Genomic DNA, 13,299 nt, shown 5'->3' with positions numbered 1-13,299 from the left:
TTTCAGATTGCTGAAGGATCTTAACTTTTCCCAAGAAGAGGTCCATAGTTTTACTGCATAGTGAAGAGCTCCTGCAGGATCTTGCCAAATTTATGTAGCTGTTTCTGAGTGCGTGGATTTTTTTTTAAAGGAAACTTTTTTTTATACACATAATAGAAGGTGCCTACAAGGCCAATCTTAGGGTTTCTTCAGTGACATGCAGCCGTCTCTTCAGTAACAACATTTGTCAGACTTTGTCTTGGCATCTTGACCGATGTTACTACTGCTGTTCGCTTTTCATCTGGGTAGTTCATTCATGGAGACAGTATTTATGGCTCTAGATGAAAAATGTTACAGAATCACTTTTAAACGATTCACTGTTCTACTGTAAGGCCCTATTATAAGTATTTTATGATTCATTATGTGGTAAATGGTCACTTTGATCACATTTCTATGCTGTAAAATGTCTTCTTAGCAATACAGTCTGAATTTTACATTGCACTGTTAACTCAGGAAATGATCACTTAGGTTCTTGTTATTAGTATTAAACTATGGAATGTTATGATTTATTAAATGACCCAAACAAGTTTTTTTATGTATATGACATTGATACAAAGTAGGATAAAATTATATGTAAGTATTTTTTTAATCCTTGTTGGAAATGTGATGAATGTAGCAAGGGTGGACCTCTAGCTCTAAAATCCATTGTCCCTCTGTGTATAACTTTAGAGCTGGAAGGGACCTTACAAGTCATTAGATCCAACCATTTCATTTATAGATGAGGAAACTGAGACACAGAGAAGTTAGAAGTAAATCATTCACCCAAGGTCACAAAGATAGTTAGTATAGGGCAGCTGGGTCTTAGACCGTAGGTATCCCAACCCCGAGTTGAAAGTTGTAGCATCTAAGAAGAATTCAGGGAGAGGGAGCTGTTTAGAATTTTGGATAAACCTTTGTGGAAATGCTTGGATACATGAGAAAATAACCCAAGATAAATGATAGTGAAAGAGGCAGGTGTCACTTCTTTAACCAAAATAAAAATAAAAATCTGGGCACATCAGTGCAGAGAATGTGACTTTAATCAGCCAGAAGAAAGCATTTGAAAGGTTGTTCCATTGGGGGAGTAGGGAGGGAAGGGAGAATGCAGACTAGGAGTGAGTTAAGTTCTAATACTTTATTTTGAGACGGTTGGCTGTCTGATTTTGTAAGGAACATTGTGTAACTACTTTGTTCTTTGCTTGTCATTCTTCCCTTACCTCACAGTGGGGAAATTTCCTTAGTGGGGGTGTGAACAGTTTATTCTTTCTCCTCACCAGTATTAAAGACCTTCACCTGCCTCCATGGAGGCGTGCAGAAAAGGGCTAGCAAGATAGTTAAAATGAAGTAAGTGCACATGGATGGGTGATTTTATTGAATGGTGAGTAGTGAGGTCAAATAGCTGAAGTGACTTGGATTTTTTTCAGTTTCGCTTAGTATAATATCATCATGTTGGATATTGTTTTCATAGAGGTAAGGTAAAGTCTAACTTTATTTTACAAAATTTTGTAATTAGATAACCGATCTTGTGGCCAGGAACCATACCTCATCCTCCCAATCCCAATTGAAAAACCCTAAATTGAGGAGGGATGGAAATGAATGAGATTCTGAGTTCTGTTACTGAACTTGCCTCTAACTAGCTATATGAAATGTGACTTACACTTCTTTGAACCTTATTTTTCCTCATCTATAAAATCAGTTTATTTTTAAGGCCTCTTCTAGCTCTAAACTTTTAAGTTCAAATTTTCTGAAGCACTTAAAAGTGTTCTGCAGTTCAGAATGTCCAGAAAAGTCTTCCTCTACCTCTTTGTACCCCTCTGACTAAACTGATTTCCCTTAATTAAGCACCAGCATTAAAAGAAATAGTTGCTTATTCATTTGTGTTTTCTCTGTATTAGGACTGGAGCATTGGAATTTTCTTCTGGTTTTCATCCTAAATGTGTATTTCATCTACATTATGGGATTATGTGGGCTAGCCTTGGACTTCACCACCTCATTCTTGATTTTTGGGCAACTTGTGACATTAACATCCCATCCTACATATCCCTTGGCTTCCATGATACTGGTCTCTCCTAGTTCTCCTGTCTGTCTGCTCCTTCTCAGACTCCTTTGAGGCCCTTCTTCCCAGGCCCAAAGTATGGGTGTCCTTGATGGTTCTATCCATCTAACCTCTTGTCTATATATTCCCTCCTTTGGTTGTCTCATGTGCTCCTGTAGCCCCAAAACTTCTTCATAGATGACTCACAAATCCCAATCCCTCCTCTGCTGGACATCACCTGGCTTTCTCACAGACAGTGTAAATGTCGTATGTCAGAAAGTGAACTGAGAGGCAGTTGGGTCACACAGCGGATTGTGCGCTGGGCCTGGAGTCAGGAAAATATGAGTTTGTATTTCGCCTTCGGAAACTTCCCAGCTAGGTGACCATGGGCAAGTCACTTAACCTCTGTCTGCCTCACTTTCCTCAGCTGTAAAATGGGGATAATAATAGCACCTACCCACCAACCTTCCGAGGTTGTTACTCCCTCCCCATCCTAAACCCAGCCACATTTAACTGATATATTTCTGTTGGTGGCACCATCATCCCCATAGTCACCAAAGTGTGAAAACTAGGAGACGTTTTCCACCCTTTTAGGTCATTCCTCCCACATCCATTCAGTTACCAAATCCTAATGATTGCACCATGCACTATGTTCCATAGATTTTTTATCAGCCTCACACTGCCACTGATCTAGCTCAGGTCTTCATCATCCCTTTTCTATACTGTTAAGAGCTCCCTGCCGCTAGTATCTCTCCCTCCAACGCATCCTACGTACAGGTGCCCAGATATCCTTAGTATATAGTTCTTAGAACATGTCACATCACAAATGTGTCAAGGATCTAGATTTAATTGGTGGAGGGAGTTCTTTCACAGCCCATGTTATAACTTAGTTGCCTGGAGCTCAGAGAGATTGGTTGACTTGCCCATGGCTAGTAAGGGTCAGAGGCAAGATTTGAACCAGGACTTTGTGCCTCTAATTCCTAACCTCTGTTCCGTGCCATATCTCAACCATGTCATTCCATTTCTCAAAAACCTTAAGTGTCTCCCTGTTTCCTTCACAGTGAAGTACAAAGCTTCAAGCCTGGCTTTTAAGGGTCTTACTCTGTCTTCAGCATATCTTTCCAGACTTATGTCACTCTCCCTTTATGCAATCTCTATTCCAGATGAACTAGGTATTCCCTGATATAATCCTAGATACTCCCTGACCTTTTCATACACTCATGCACATTCTCTCATCTCTGCATTCATACTGATTGTTCCCTATTCCCAAGACACATTGCCTCCTTGATTCTGACTCTTGAAATTGTTCTCTTCCTTCAGGGTGAATGGTCCCAGGTACCAACTCTTCCATGAAACCTTCCTAGAGCCTTCCAGTTAGAAAGGATCCCTCCCTTCTCAGATTTTCCTATAAAGTTTCCTTTTCCCTCATTACTTTTTGACTTGTTACATACTTATGTACAGATCACTCCCTCATTAGATTGTGAACCCCATGAGGGCAGGAATTATGTTGGGGGTTTTTTCCCCCAATCTTTGTATCGGCACTCAGCACAGTGCCTGGCACATAGTAGGTGCTTAATAAATGTTGGCTGAAGTGAATTTGAATTTAGACATTATTCTCCCGACCCCCAAACCCCCGCACGTAAACTTTAGGACGTAACTCTTTGTGGAACTTCACACCATTTGGAAAAGTAAGAAAAAAGGATATTTCCAGAGGACAATGGAAATCTGTTTTATGTTAAAAAAAAAAAGATAAATCTTGAAGTTCCATGGGTTTTGCTGAAATATGTTTCTTTAGTAATTTTAATCAGGTTAAAGAGAGGAAAATGCCTAATTTTGAGGAGGATTCATTTTCACAAATCAAAAAATTGCATTGGTCACAGATTAGATCGCCACATAAAATACTATTAGAGAAACATCACAGAGTATAGTGTGTATGTATTTTATTTTATGTATTGAAAAACATTCTGAGAATGGGTCCATAATTATCACCCAACTGCCAAAGGCATTCATGACAAGAATGTTTAAGAATCTCTTGTTTAAGTACTGCCTTTGATGCATTCAAGCTGTGTAATCATGGACAAGTAATTTACCTTTCAGTGCTCCAGCATCTTTAAGATTCTAAATTCTAAGTTACTGGTGGGAAATTCTGCTCAGGAATTCTTTACAGTAATGAAATCAGAGGTCTGGGGAGAAAAAAAGGGATCTGGTTATTGAAAATTCAAATGAAGTGTATGGATGCTTCAGGATCATTCTGCATTGGAGAAGGGCTGGAGAGATCCCACACAATAAGGTGATATCCTGTTAGGTAAAATCCCCTAAAACTGTCAACTACAATTCTAGAATGGCAAACGTTGCCCTATTAATGAGTGCCTAAAGAGCATCTCTTGTGCAAAACAGTTTACCCAGCAAAGTCCTCCAGAGAAACCAGAGGTAGCCAAATTTTGCTGTGAATCCTCAAACCCTGTATTTCATGTGATAGCTCCCAAGTAACAGATCACCCAAAAGCGACATGGATATGTTCAGTACCTTTAACTTTCATTCAAAAATCAATGGTTTGTCCCCATTGTTAAATTGCTCCTCTCTGAGTTCTCGTCTGTCTATATCTTTCTGGTAGGTGGATATGAATTTCATAAATTTATTTATTTTTAGTTCCAAATTTCTCACCCCTCCCCCCACCCCAAGAGGGCATGCATTCTGAATACCCCTTCCCCTGGTCTGCCTTCTCTTCTGTCTCTCCCCCCTCCCTTCTCTTATCCCCTTCCCCTTCTATTTTCCTCTAGAGCAGGATAGAGTTCTGTACCCCGTTTCCTGTATTTCTTATTTCCCAGTTGCATGTGGAAACAGTGGATATGAATTTCAGCAACTTACTAAAACAGGTCTATACAATAGAGCAAGTGAGGAGTCCTCCCTGGTTTCTTAATCAAGTTGTTGATCTCAGCACTGTGAAGTACACAATATGTCTGATCCAGATCATTTTAATAGACTAATTAGAAAACATTCACAGAGCAAGGAAATGAACCCTTTGGAAGACTCATCTCCTGCTGGAGCCCAATGAATGTGCAAATCTCGATTGGGTTGCCAATGCAAATGAGGCTTTTAGAAACTTGTTCTTGGTGGTGGATTTCTACTCCCACCCTCTCACTGTTCTTCTGTGATTGTTTGTTTACCCATGCTTTAGTTACTCAGTTTTATTTCTTGGCATGAATACCTCAGAAGAGACTGCCAGTCAACAGAGGTTCACATGAGACTGCTCTACAAATTCAATTGGAGTCTTTTTTTTTTAAATGCAGTTGTTGACTCTTTACATTATTTTTTTTTAACAAGCTTTTGCCAGTATTGCTTTAAAGCATTGTGTTTACCTGACTGAGTAGATAGAGCTCAGGTAGGGTGTTGTTTGCTTTCTTGGGATTTATTTAATTCCTTAAGCCCATGGCTGTACTTTCCAGTTGACAAATGAAAGCATTCTACCAGAAAACTTTTATGAGAGAGAAGATGGACTGAAGATTGGGACTGGGGAAGGGAGAGCAAGAAAGAAAGAGAATGACAGGCGCAGACAATGAAGCAATGTTTTTATTACAAAATGCCAGGGTAATTTAAAAAAATTATGAGGTGCTTTAAACTACCTGATCCTAAAATGATTTATACAATTTACATAAATATGTAAATAAAAATTACATAATTTTTTCATTTTGTAGCATTTCAAAGATTGCAGAGCTAAAAAGTATTTAAATTTTTTTTATTTTAACATTTTTTTAAAAAATTGAGTTCTTATGTGCAAAGGACCATAAAACTGTGCGTACCCTTTGATACAGCAGTACCACTATTGGGTCTGTATCCCAAAGACATCATGAAAAAGAGGAAAAGGAACCACATGTGCTTTTTCGTGGTGGCAAAAAGTTAGAAATTGAGGGGATTCCCATAAATTGGGCAATGGCTGTCCCCAAATGGTAAATGGTGAAAGGATATGAACAGACATTTCTCAGATGAAGAAATTAAAGCCATATGAAAAAATGCTCTAAATCATTATTGATTAGAGAAATGCAAATCAAAACAACCCTGAGGTACCACATCACACCTATCAGATTGGCCAACATGACAAAACAGGAAAATGATAAATGTTGGAGAAGATGTGGGAAAATTGGAACACTAATCCAATTGTTGGTGGAGTTGTGAAATGATTCAACTATTTTGGAGAACAATTTGGAACTATGCCCAAAGGGCTATAAGACTGTGCATACCCTTTGACCCGGCAATAGCACTTCTAGGGCTATATCCCAAAGAGATCATACAAATGGGAAAAGGAGCTACATGTACAAAAATATTCATAGCAGCTCTTTTTGTGGTGGCAAAGAATTGGAAATTGAGAGGATGCCCATCAATTGGGGAATGGCTGAGCAAGTTGTGGTATATGGATGTAATGGAATGCTATTGTTCTGTAAGAAATGATGAGCAGGTGGTTTTCAAAAAACCTGGAAAGAGTTACATGAACTGATAGTGAAGTGAGCAGAACCAGGAGAACACTGTACACAGCAACACTGTGTGATGATTAACTATGATAGACTTAGCTCTTCCAAGACAATTCCAAAAGATTCGTAATGGAAAATACCACATCCAAAGAAAGAACGATGGAGTTTCAATGCAGATTGAAGCGTACTATTTTCACTTTTTTGTTGTTTTTTGTTTTTTCTTTCTCTTTCTCTTTTTCTGATTCTTCTTTCACAACATGACTAATGTGGATGATTATACATGTATAACCTATATCAGATTATTTGCTGTCTTAGGGAGGGAAGAAAGGGAGAGATAAAAATTTGGAACCCGAAATTTTACAAAAGTTAATATTGAAAACTATTTTTATGTTAATTAGAAAAAAATAAAATATTAAGGAAAAAAAATTGAGTTCTAAATCCTCTCCATCCTTCCCTCCCTTCCCCTACCCATTGAGAAAGCAAACAATATGATACTCATTAGATATATGAAGGTATGCAAAACATTTCCATATTAGCCATGTCACAAAAAAAAGCAAGAAAAATAAGATAAAAAGAAGCATATTTTAATCTGTAGTCCGAATTCATTAGTTCTCTCTGGAGGTAGATAGCATTTTTCATTGAGGGTCCTTTGGAATTATTTTGCCTCATTTTATTGATCACAATAACTAAGTCTTCCACAGTTGATCATCATTACAATATTACTGTTACCATGTATAATATTCTTGTTATTTTCATTTCACTTTGCATCACTTCATATGTCTTCCCAGATTTTTCTGAAACCATCCTGCTGATCATTTCTAATAGCACAATAGTATTCTGTCCCGATTATATAGCATGACTTGTTCAGCCATTCCCCAATAAATGGGCATCCCTTCAATTTCTAATTCTTTGCCACCACCAAAGGAGTTGCTGTAAGTGTTTTTGTACATATGGGTCCTTTTCCCTTTTTCTGGATCTCTTTGAGATACAGAACTAGTAGTGGTATCGCTGGGTCAAAAAGTATACAGTTTATTGGCCCTTTGGGTATAGTTCCAAACTCCACCAACAGTTCATTAGTGTTTCCCTTTTGTCCCACATCCCCTTCAGAATTTGTCATTTTACTTTTCTGTTATGTTAGACAATCTGATAATTATGAGTTGTATTGTACTTCATAATTGTTTTCTAAATATATATTTCATTTGGCAAATTATTACAAATATTTAAGCAACTCATTGCTACTTTTCTATGTAAATTAACAAGTTTACTGTAGCAAACCTTTAGCTATTAACGTAGGAGGAGAAAGTCAGGTGCCCTGTCTCCTGCTGGTCTCCCAATTCACAATACATCACCGGTGCTATACCTTCCTTCCCAATACCACTTGGGACAGTCTCCGTGAAAAACATTCTCATCAATTTCAGCAATTTAGTCATGAATGTCTTTAGTGAAAACATTTCTCATGTTCAAAAATTGAATCAAAATACAAGTTTCCTTTTAGTGCCCCCATGTCTAGGAGAGCAGCCATTTGAAGAGGAAGTCTACTGCCCACCTCTGCCCTCCCCCAACAGTCCCTGCTGCAGTGCCACTCAGCAGGGTTGTCATGCAGGTCTGATCAAAAAGCATACCATTAATAAGATAAATGTACTCTAAGTGATGCACAGTGCAAGGTAACAACTCTTATATGCTGTAATAAGCTCCAATCAGTAATGTACTATCCAAAAGAGGAGAATGGCATGATGGGTAGCATCTAATGCATGTGAGAGTATAAATAGTAGGTTATGGGTGAAGATGAAAATAAAAAAGGTAATTGCCTAGATAATTTACCTGTCTGTGACTTGTAAATTTGAACTATACCATACAACCTATCTTGAAACAGCAAAACAAAAAGAAAACGTATTTTCCTTATATAGTATGTTTTTGAAAGTAGTTCTTAAAAGGTATTCTTAGCATCTCGTTTAGTCATTCAAATAACTTCTCTTTGCTCATGATTTTTTTTTCCTCCTGTCCTTCCCTCTCTATCTCATTATTGGAAAACAATTTTAGCTTTTGCCATCAGAAACTAATTGAGTTTGCCATCTGTGATTCAGATAATATTGTAAAGGAGCTATTATTCTGAAAATGTATAAGAAAAAAGTACCTTTGAGAGGGCTACTTCCAAAGAACTATGGAGGTAAGGTATAAATATTAATGGAAAAAATTACATCTAGTCTGAATATTTTTAGAAAAAATTTAGAACATTTCTCCCATCATGGTATCTTCAATTTGAAAGGTTCTTAAATTGTTATATTTGGCAGACATTCTTTTTTATTAGTAGTATTTTTAAAATCCTAGAGGAAGAACTCCAGCATCTTGAGTAAATATTCTATGGAAGAACATGGACAGGAACCATGAAGAATAGTTTGCAGTCTGCACCACTAGAGGGAATATCCACAACCTTGATATCACAGATGCATTGAAATAACTTCAGTGTTTATATGGACAATGACAAATGAAACTATCCAACAAATCCATTTATTACTTTTTAAAGTACTATTGATATCTTCTGTTTATACATTATAATCATTTCAAGATGGCACGGTGGATGGAGCACTGGGCCTACGTCAAAAAGACCTTAATTCAAAGTTGGCCCCAGACACTTATTAGCTGTGTGACCCTGAGCAAGTCACTTAATCTTTGTTTGCCTCAGTTTCTTTATCTGTAAAATGGGGATGGATAATAATAGGACCTATCTCCCAGGGATGTTGTGAGGATCAGATGAGATAATTGTAAACCTCTTAGCACAGTGCCTGCCACATAGTGCTATAAAAATGTTAGTTATTTTTATTAGATAATACCACACACACACTGTTCCATCCGTCTGCACAGAGAGTGTTCCAAGTGTAACAAAAGTAAATAAAACCAACCATCATTCCAATTTTTTCAGCTACTTGGTGCATGTACATCCTTACAAGTCCACAGGGGTTCCACCCTCCTCTAAGGCATTCTATAGGGATCAGACAGGTTCAGGAGGAAACATGTCAGATGTACCAAAAGAAGTTAATTCTTCTGCGCCTACTATCTAAAACATATGGACCCCTCTTTAATCAGTAACACAATATTAGCAATCATCAGAGACTCCCAACATGGATTGCCATGATTTGCCACTAGTCAAAGGCTCCTTTGAGACATCTGATATTAGATACAGCCCTCCACAGTCTCAGGAAGGCTAGAAGGAGGCATGTTGCAAGCTTTTTGGAACCTATAGGTTCCACTTTTTCATGTCAGTTTATGTTTCATGACTTTCTCCCAATTTCTAGGGACTCTAGGACAATGACTGCCCCAGAGCAATCAAAGCAAGGTCTTCTTCCCTCTGCTCCCATATCTACACTTTGGGTCTTTTGAGCATTGTAGAGTGATGGAGGAAGAAGAAGGAGAGAAGATGAGGGGAGGAAGAACAGAGTAATTCACTTCATTGCTGACTATAAGTTTACCAGACCTGTTCTCAGAGGGCCTGTTTTGGGCCGTAGCTGGGTTCTTTGAGGCAGTTACCTATAAATTTCCTAGAGCCCAGAGTCCCATGCTTCCACATAGGTGTTCATAAAAGTTCTCATAGCAAAAGAAGGAAGTGTGTTATTGTTTGTTGATGGCCTGAATTTCTGACTTACCTTAACCCTCTTGAGCCAGTCTTGAAGCTCTAAAGCAAGTTACAGGTACAATAAACAGCTTAATATTTTCTCAGGGCTTTTTGTTCAATACTTCACATAATGAGGTGTCTTACATGTGTGAGATGTGCCAACAGGCAATTACTACTATGTGCAAATATTCATTTTCTATCAAATTGTGTTCACTTACACCCATGAAAGAAGGATTCTAGTAATAATAGCTGACATTTATGTGGTTCTTTAAGGTTTGCAAAATATGTAACATAAATTATCTCGTTTGGTCATCATAGAAGCCTATAGATGCTATAATTATTCCCACTTCACAGATGAGAAAACTGAGTCTGAAAAAGGTTAAATAAGTTGCCCAGGGTCTCATAGCTAGTAAGTGTCGGAGAAAGGCTTTGAATTCAAGTCTTCTTGACATCATGTCCAGCAGTTGATCCACTATGTCATCTAGCATGAGTTGCAGTTACAAAAATCCTAAATAGCAAACATATCCTTATATACATTTGAGAAAGAATCACAGCAGCCACAAACCAGATGTTATGAAATTAATGTGGTCCATCATAGTTTAGCTGGCCTGATATAATAACCCTAAATTTGTTTTGCTTTTTTATATTAAATACCAAGAGATCCAATCCTACATCCCTTCATATACCTTTTATGTAATACATACACTGAGAACTCAGCAATCTTATTTGTGACATTTAAAAAGTTTGAGCGACATAATTTCTGGGTAATTAACCATTTTATTAATAATGCTAGCATATTGCCAATAAAATGGGTCAGTGACACTCTCCAGTGTCAAAGACCAACCATGGCAGTGGGCTCACAGTTTATATGCCCTTGGAGGAGTGGGTGTTCTTGAGGGTGGCTGTCAATTCTGATTAGTTAACAATGAGAAAAAAGTGAATGACATAATGAGAGGTGGACCTATTCTAATGAGGAGCGAGGGGACTTAACTTTGATCCTGTCATTTACTTCCAGCCTCAAGGAATTTAATCAAAGAATTTACCTCCACCCAGACCTGAGTAGAACACAATGGGCTTCCCACCTGAGTAGGGTCTGAACAAGATTGTTAAGAAAGTTCATCCAGGGGCAGTTAGGTGGCGCAGTGGATAGAGCACCGGCCCTGAAGTCAGGAGGACTTGCGTTCAAATCCAGCCTCAGACCAAACACTTGACACTTACTAGCTGTGTGACCCTGGGCAAGTCACTTAACCCCAATTGACTTAAAAAAAACCAAGGAAAGTTAATGCAGTCTCATTATCAGCAACATTCTTCAGAGACTGAACAACCTATAAGCTTCTGAAAAAACCCTTGTCCTAATAATTCAAGAATTGGTTACTAATATGAAAGAGAAATAACTGTCTCTCTCATAGCTAATTTGGATCCAGGGAACCATTTTTTTTCTTTTGCCCCTTTGACCAGCTTTTTGTTCTGAGCATTTTTGTTTCATTTAAGTTTTATCATCTTATGTTGTATTTACTCTGGTAAGCTGCCTGAAATCCTTTTTGGAAGTAGGTAGACCCCTGAGTGAAATAAAGCAAAGAGTGACAGTGTTTTACAGGGTACCTATCAAGCAGAGCACGCAAGGTGGATCAGTGGGTGACCAGAGGACTAGACAGCAGCAAAATTGATCTCTTTTCCTCGTGCTCATGTTCACCCTCAGTGCCATTGACTGCAGCTGAATGAATTAGTCCTCAGCAACAATCAGTAAGCTTGCCAAAACAAAAAGAGAAGTCATAACCATGTTTTGTGCGTATGTAGGTGCTGCCTCAGTTTAGGTCCAATAACATAATAGCTATTTTCACCATGGAAAAGTGAAGATTGTAGTGTACTTCCTACCTGGAGATAATGCGCTGACTGTCTGTGATTGCAGGGATGGCGAAAAACAGCTTAGATCCTGACCCCCCTCCCCCCTCCTCATAATGTAACTGTTAGTGATGCCAACCTTGGCTGTGGCAAGTAAAATACTTTCATCAATACTTCAGGAACCTGTCCACCTCTTCTGGGTATGGATATTCTTTTTTGTCAACAAAGGATGAAAAACCTCCAGGGGTGGGGCACCTGTCCTACACGATTTGGCAGATGTATTCATGATTTCTTGGGCCAAAAAATGTTCACCAACCAGTGGCCAACTTTCTGATTTTACTCAGCTAGGCACGTCCATAGACAGCAGATACATAGTCTGTTACCTTGGCCTTATGCCAAGTCTTTCCAACTTGGTTAGGACCTGTGCAAGCTTTGAGTTCTGCTAAGAATCAACTTTATTATATGATAACATGTTGATGTGGGACATTCGTGGAACATCTCTTATTAGGAAAGAGGGAAGAAGTGGTATACAGATGAGAAACTCAGGTAAAAGAAATTTCTATGTTTAAAGGGATTTCCATCTTAATTAAAAAATTAAAAAACACCCTATCACTTAACAACAAAAACCACAGAAAGCAAAATGCATGGTGGTATCCAAAGGTGACATATTGAGTCAATGCCAAGTTCCTGTTAAATTACAAAAGGTATAATTAGCAACCACCAAGAATGATAAAAAGGGATGCACATTTCAGAGAAATTTGATTCAGCTGAAGATGTTTAGCAAGTTGTAATAATAACAATAATAACTGATATATATAGCACTTTGTGCCAGGCACCAGACTAAGTAGATTTGTTTGATCCTCACAACCACCCTGGGAAGTAGACTGTATAATTATCCCCATTTTACAGAGAAGCAAACTGAGGCTGACAGAGGTGAAATGACTTATCCAAGGTCACATAGCTGGTAAGTGTCTGAGGAAGGACGTGAACTCAAGTCTTCTGACTCCAGGCCCAGGGCTCTATCCTCTGTACCGTCTCCTAGCAACAAGCTGCTTGGAGTTCTCTGCCCAATATATTTGGAATCAAAGAATCTAGATTCATTTAATTTGCTAGTTACTACCTGTGTGACCTTGAGTAAGCCACCGAATTTCTCTGATCCCCAGGTCCTCATCTTTAAGATGAAGACATTGGATTCGACCTCTAATGTCTTTTCCAGCTCTAAATCAACAGGTCTCTATTTTGCCCACAATGCTTACAACCATCGAATAATAATTCTGAACAAAGGGGTTGGAAACTTTCTTCCCAGCACTCAAGAAGTACATGTTTTG

At 38.3% G+C, this 13,299-nt stretch overlaps 1 protein-coding gene across 3 annotated transcripts in view; it reads left to right on the top strand.

The window, feature by feature from the left end:
• CYB5R4 (cytochrome b5 reductase 4) overlaps positions 1-3,649 on the top strand; it is a 104,620-nt gene extending 100,971 nt beyond the window's left edge. For all 3 annotated transcript variants that reach the window (XM_078155252.1, XM_020969898.2, XM_020969899.2), the window contains one exon: positions 7-3,649. In XM_078155252.1, the coding sequence (XP_078011378.1) occupies positions 7-61 (55 nt within the window). In that variant the 3' untranslated portion in view covers positions 62-3,649. The remainder of the gene's footprint in view (positions 1-6) is intronic.
• The last annotated feature ends 9,650 nt before the right edge of the window (positions 3,650-13,299 follow it).

The sequence above is a fragment of the Phascolarctos cinereus genome, unplaced genomic scaffold, assembly GCF_003287225.1.
Source record: "Phascolarctos cinereus isolate Bilbo 61053 unplaced genomic scaffold, phaCin_HiC Scaffold_5;HRSCAF=322, whole genome shotgun sequence".
Lineage (NCBI taxonomy): Eukaryota > Metazoa > Chordata > Mammalia > Diprotodontia > Phascolarctidae > Phascolarctos > Phascolarctos cinereus.
Note: the sequence above shows the minus strand (reverse complement) of the source record. Positions and strands in the feature narration are given on the sequence as shown.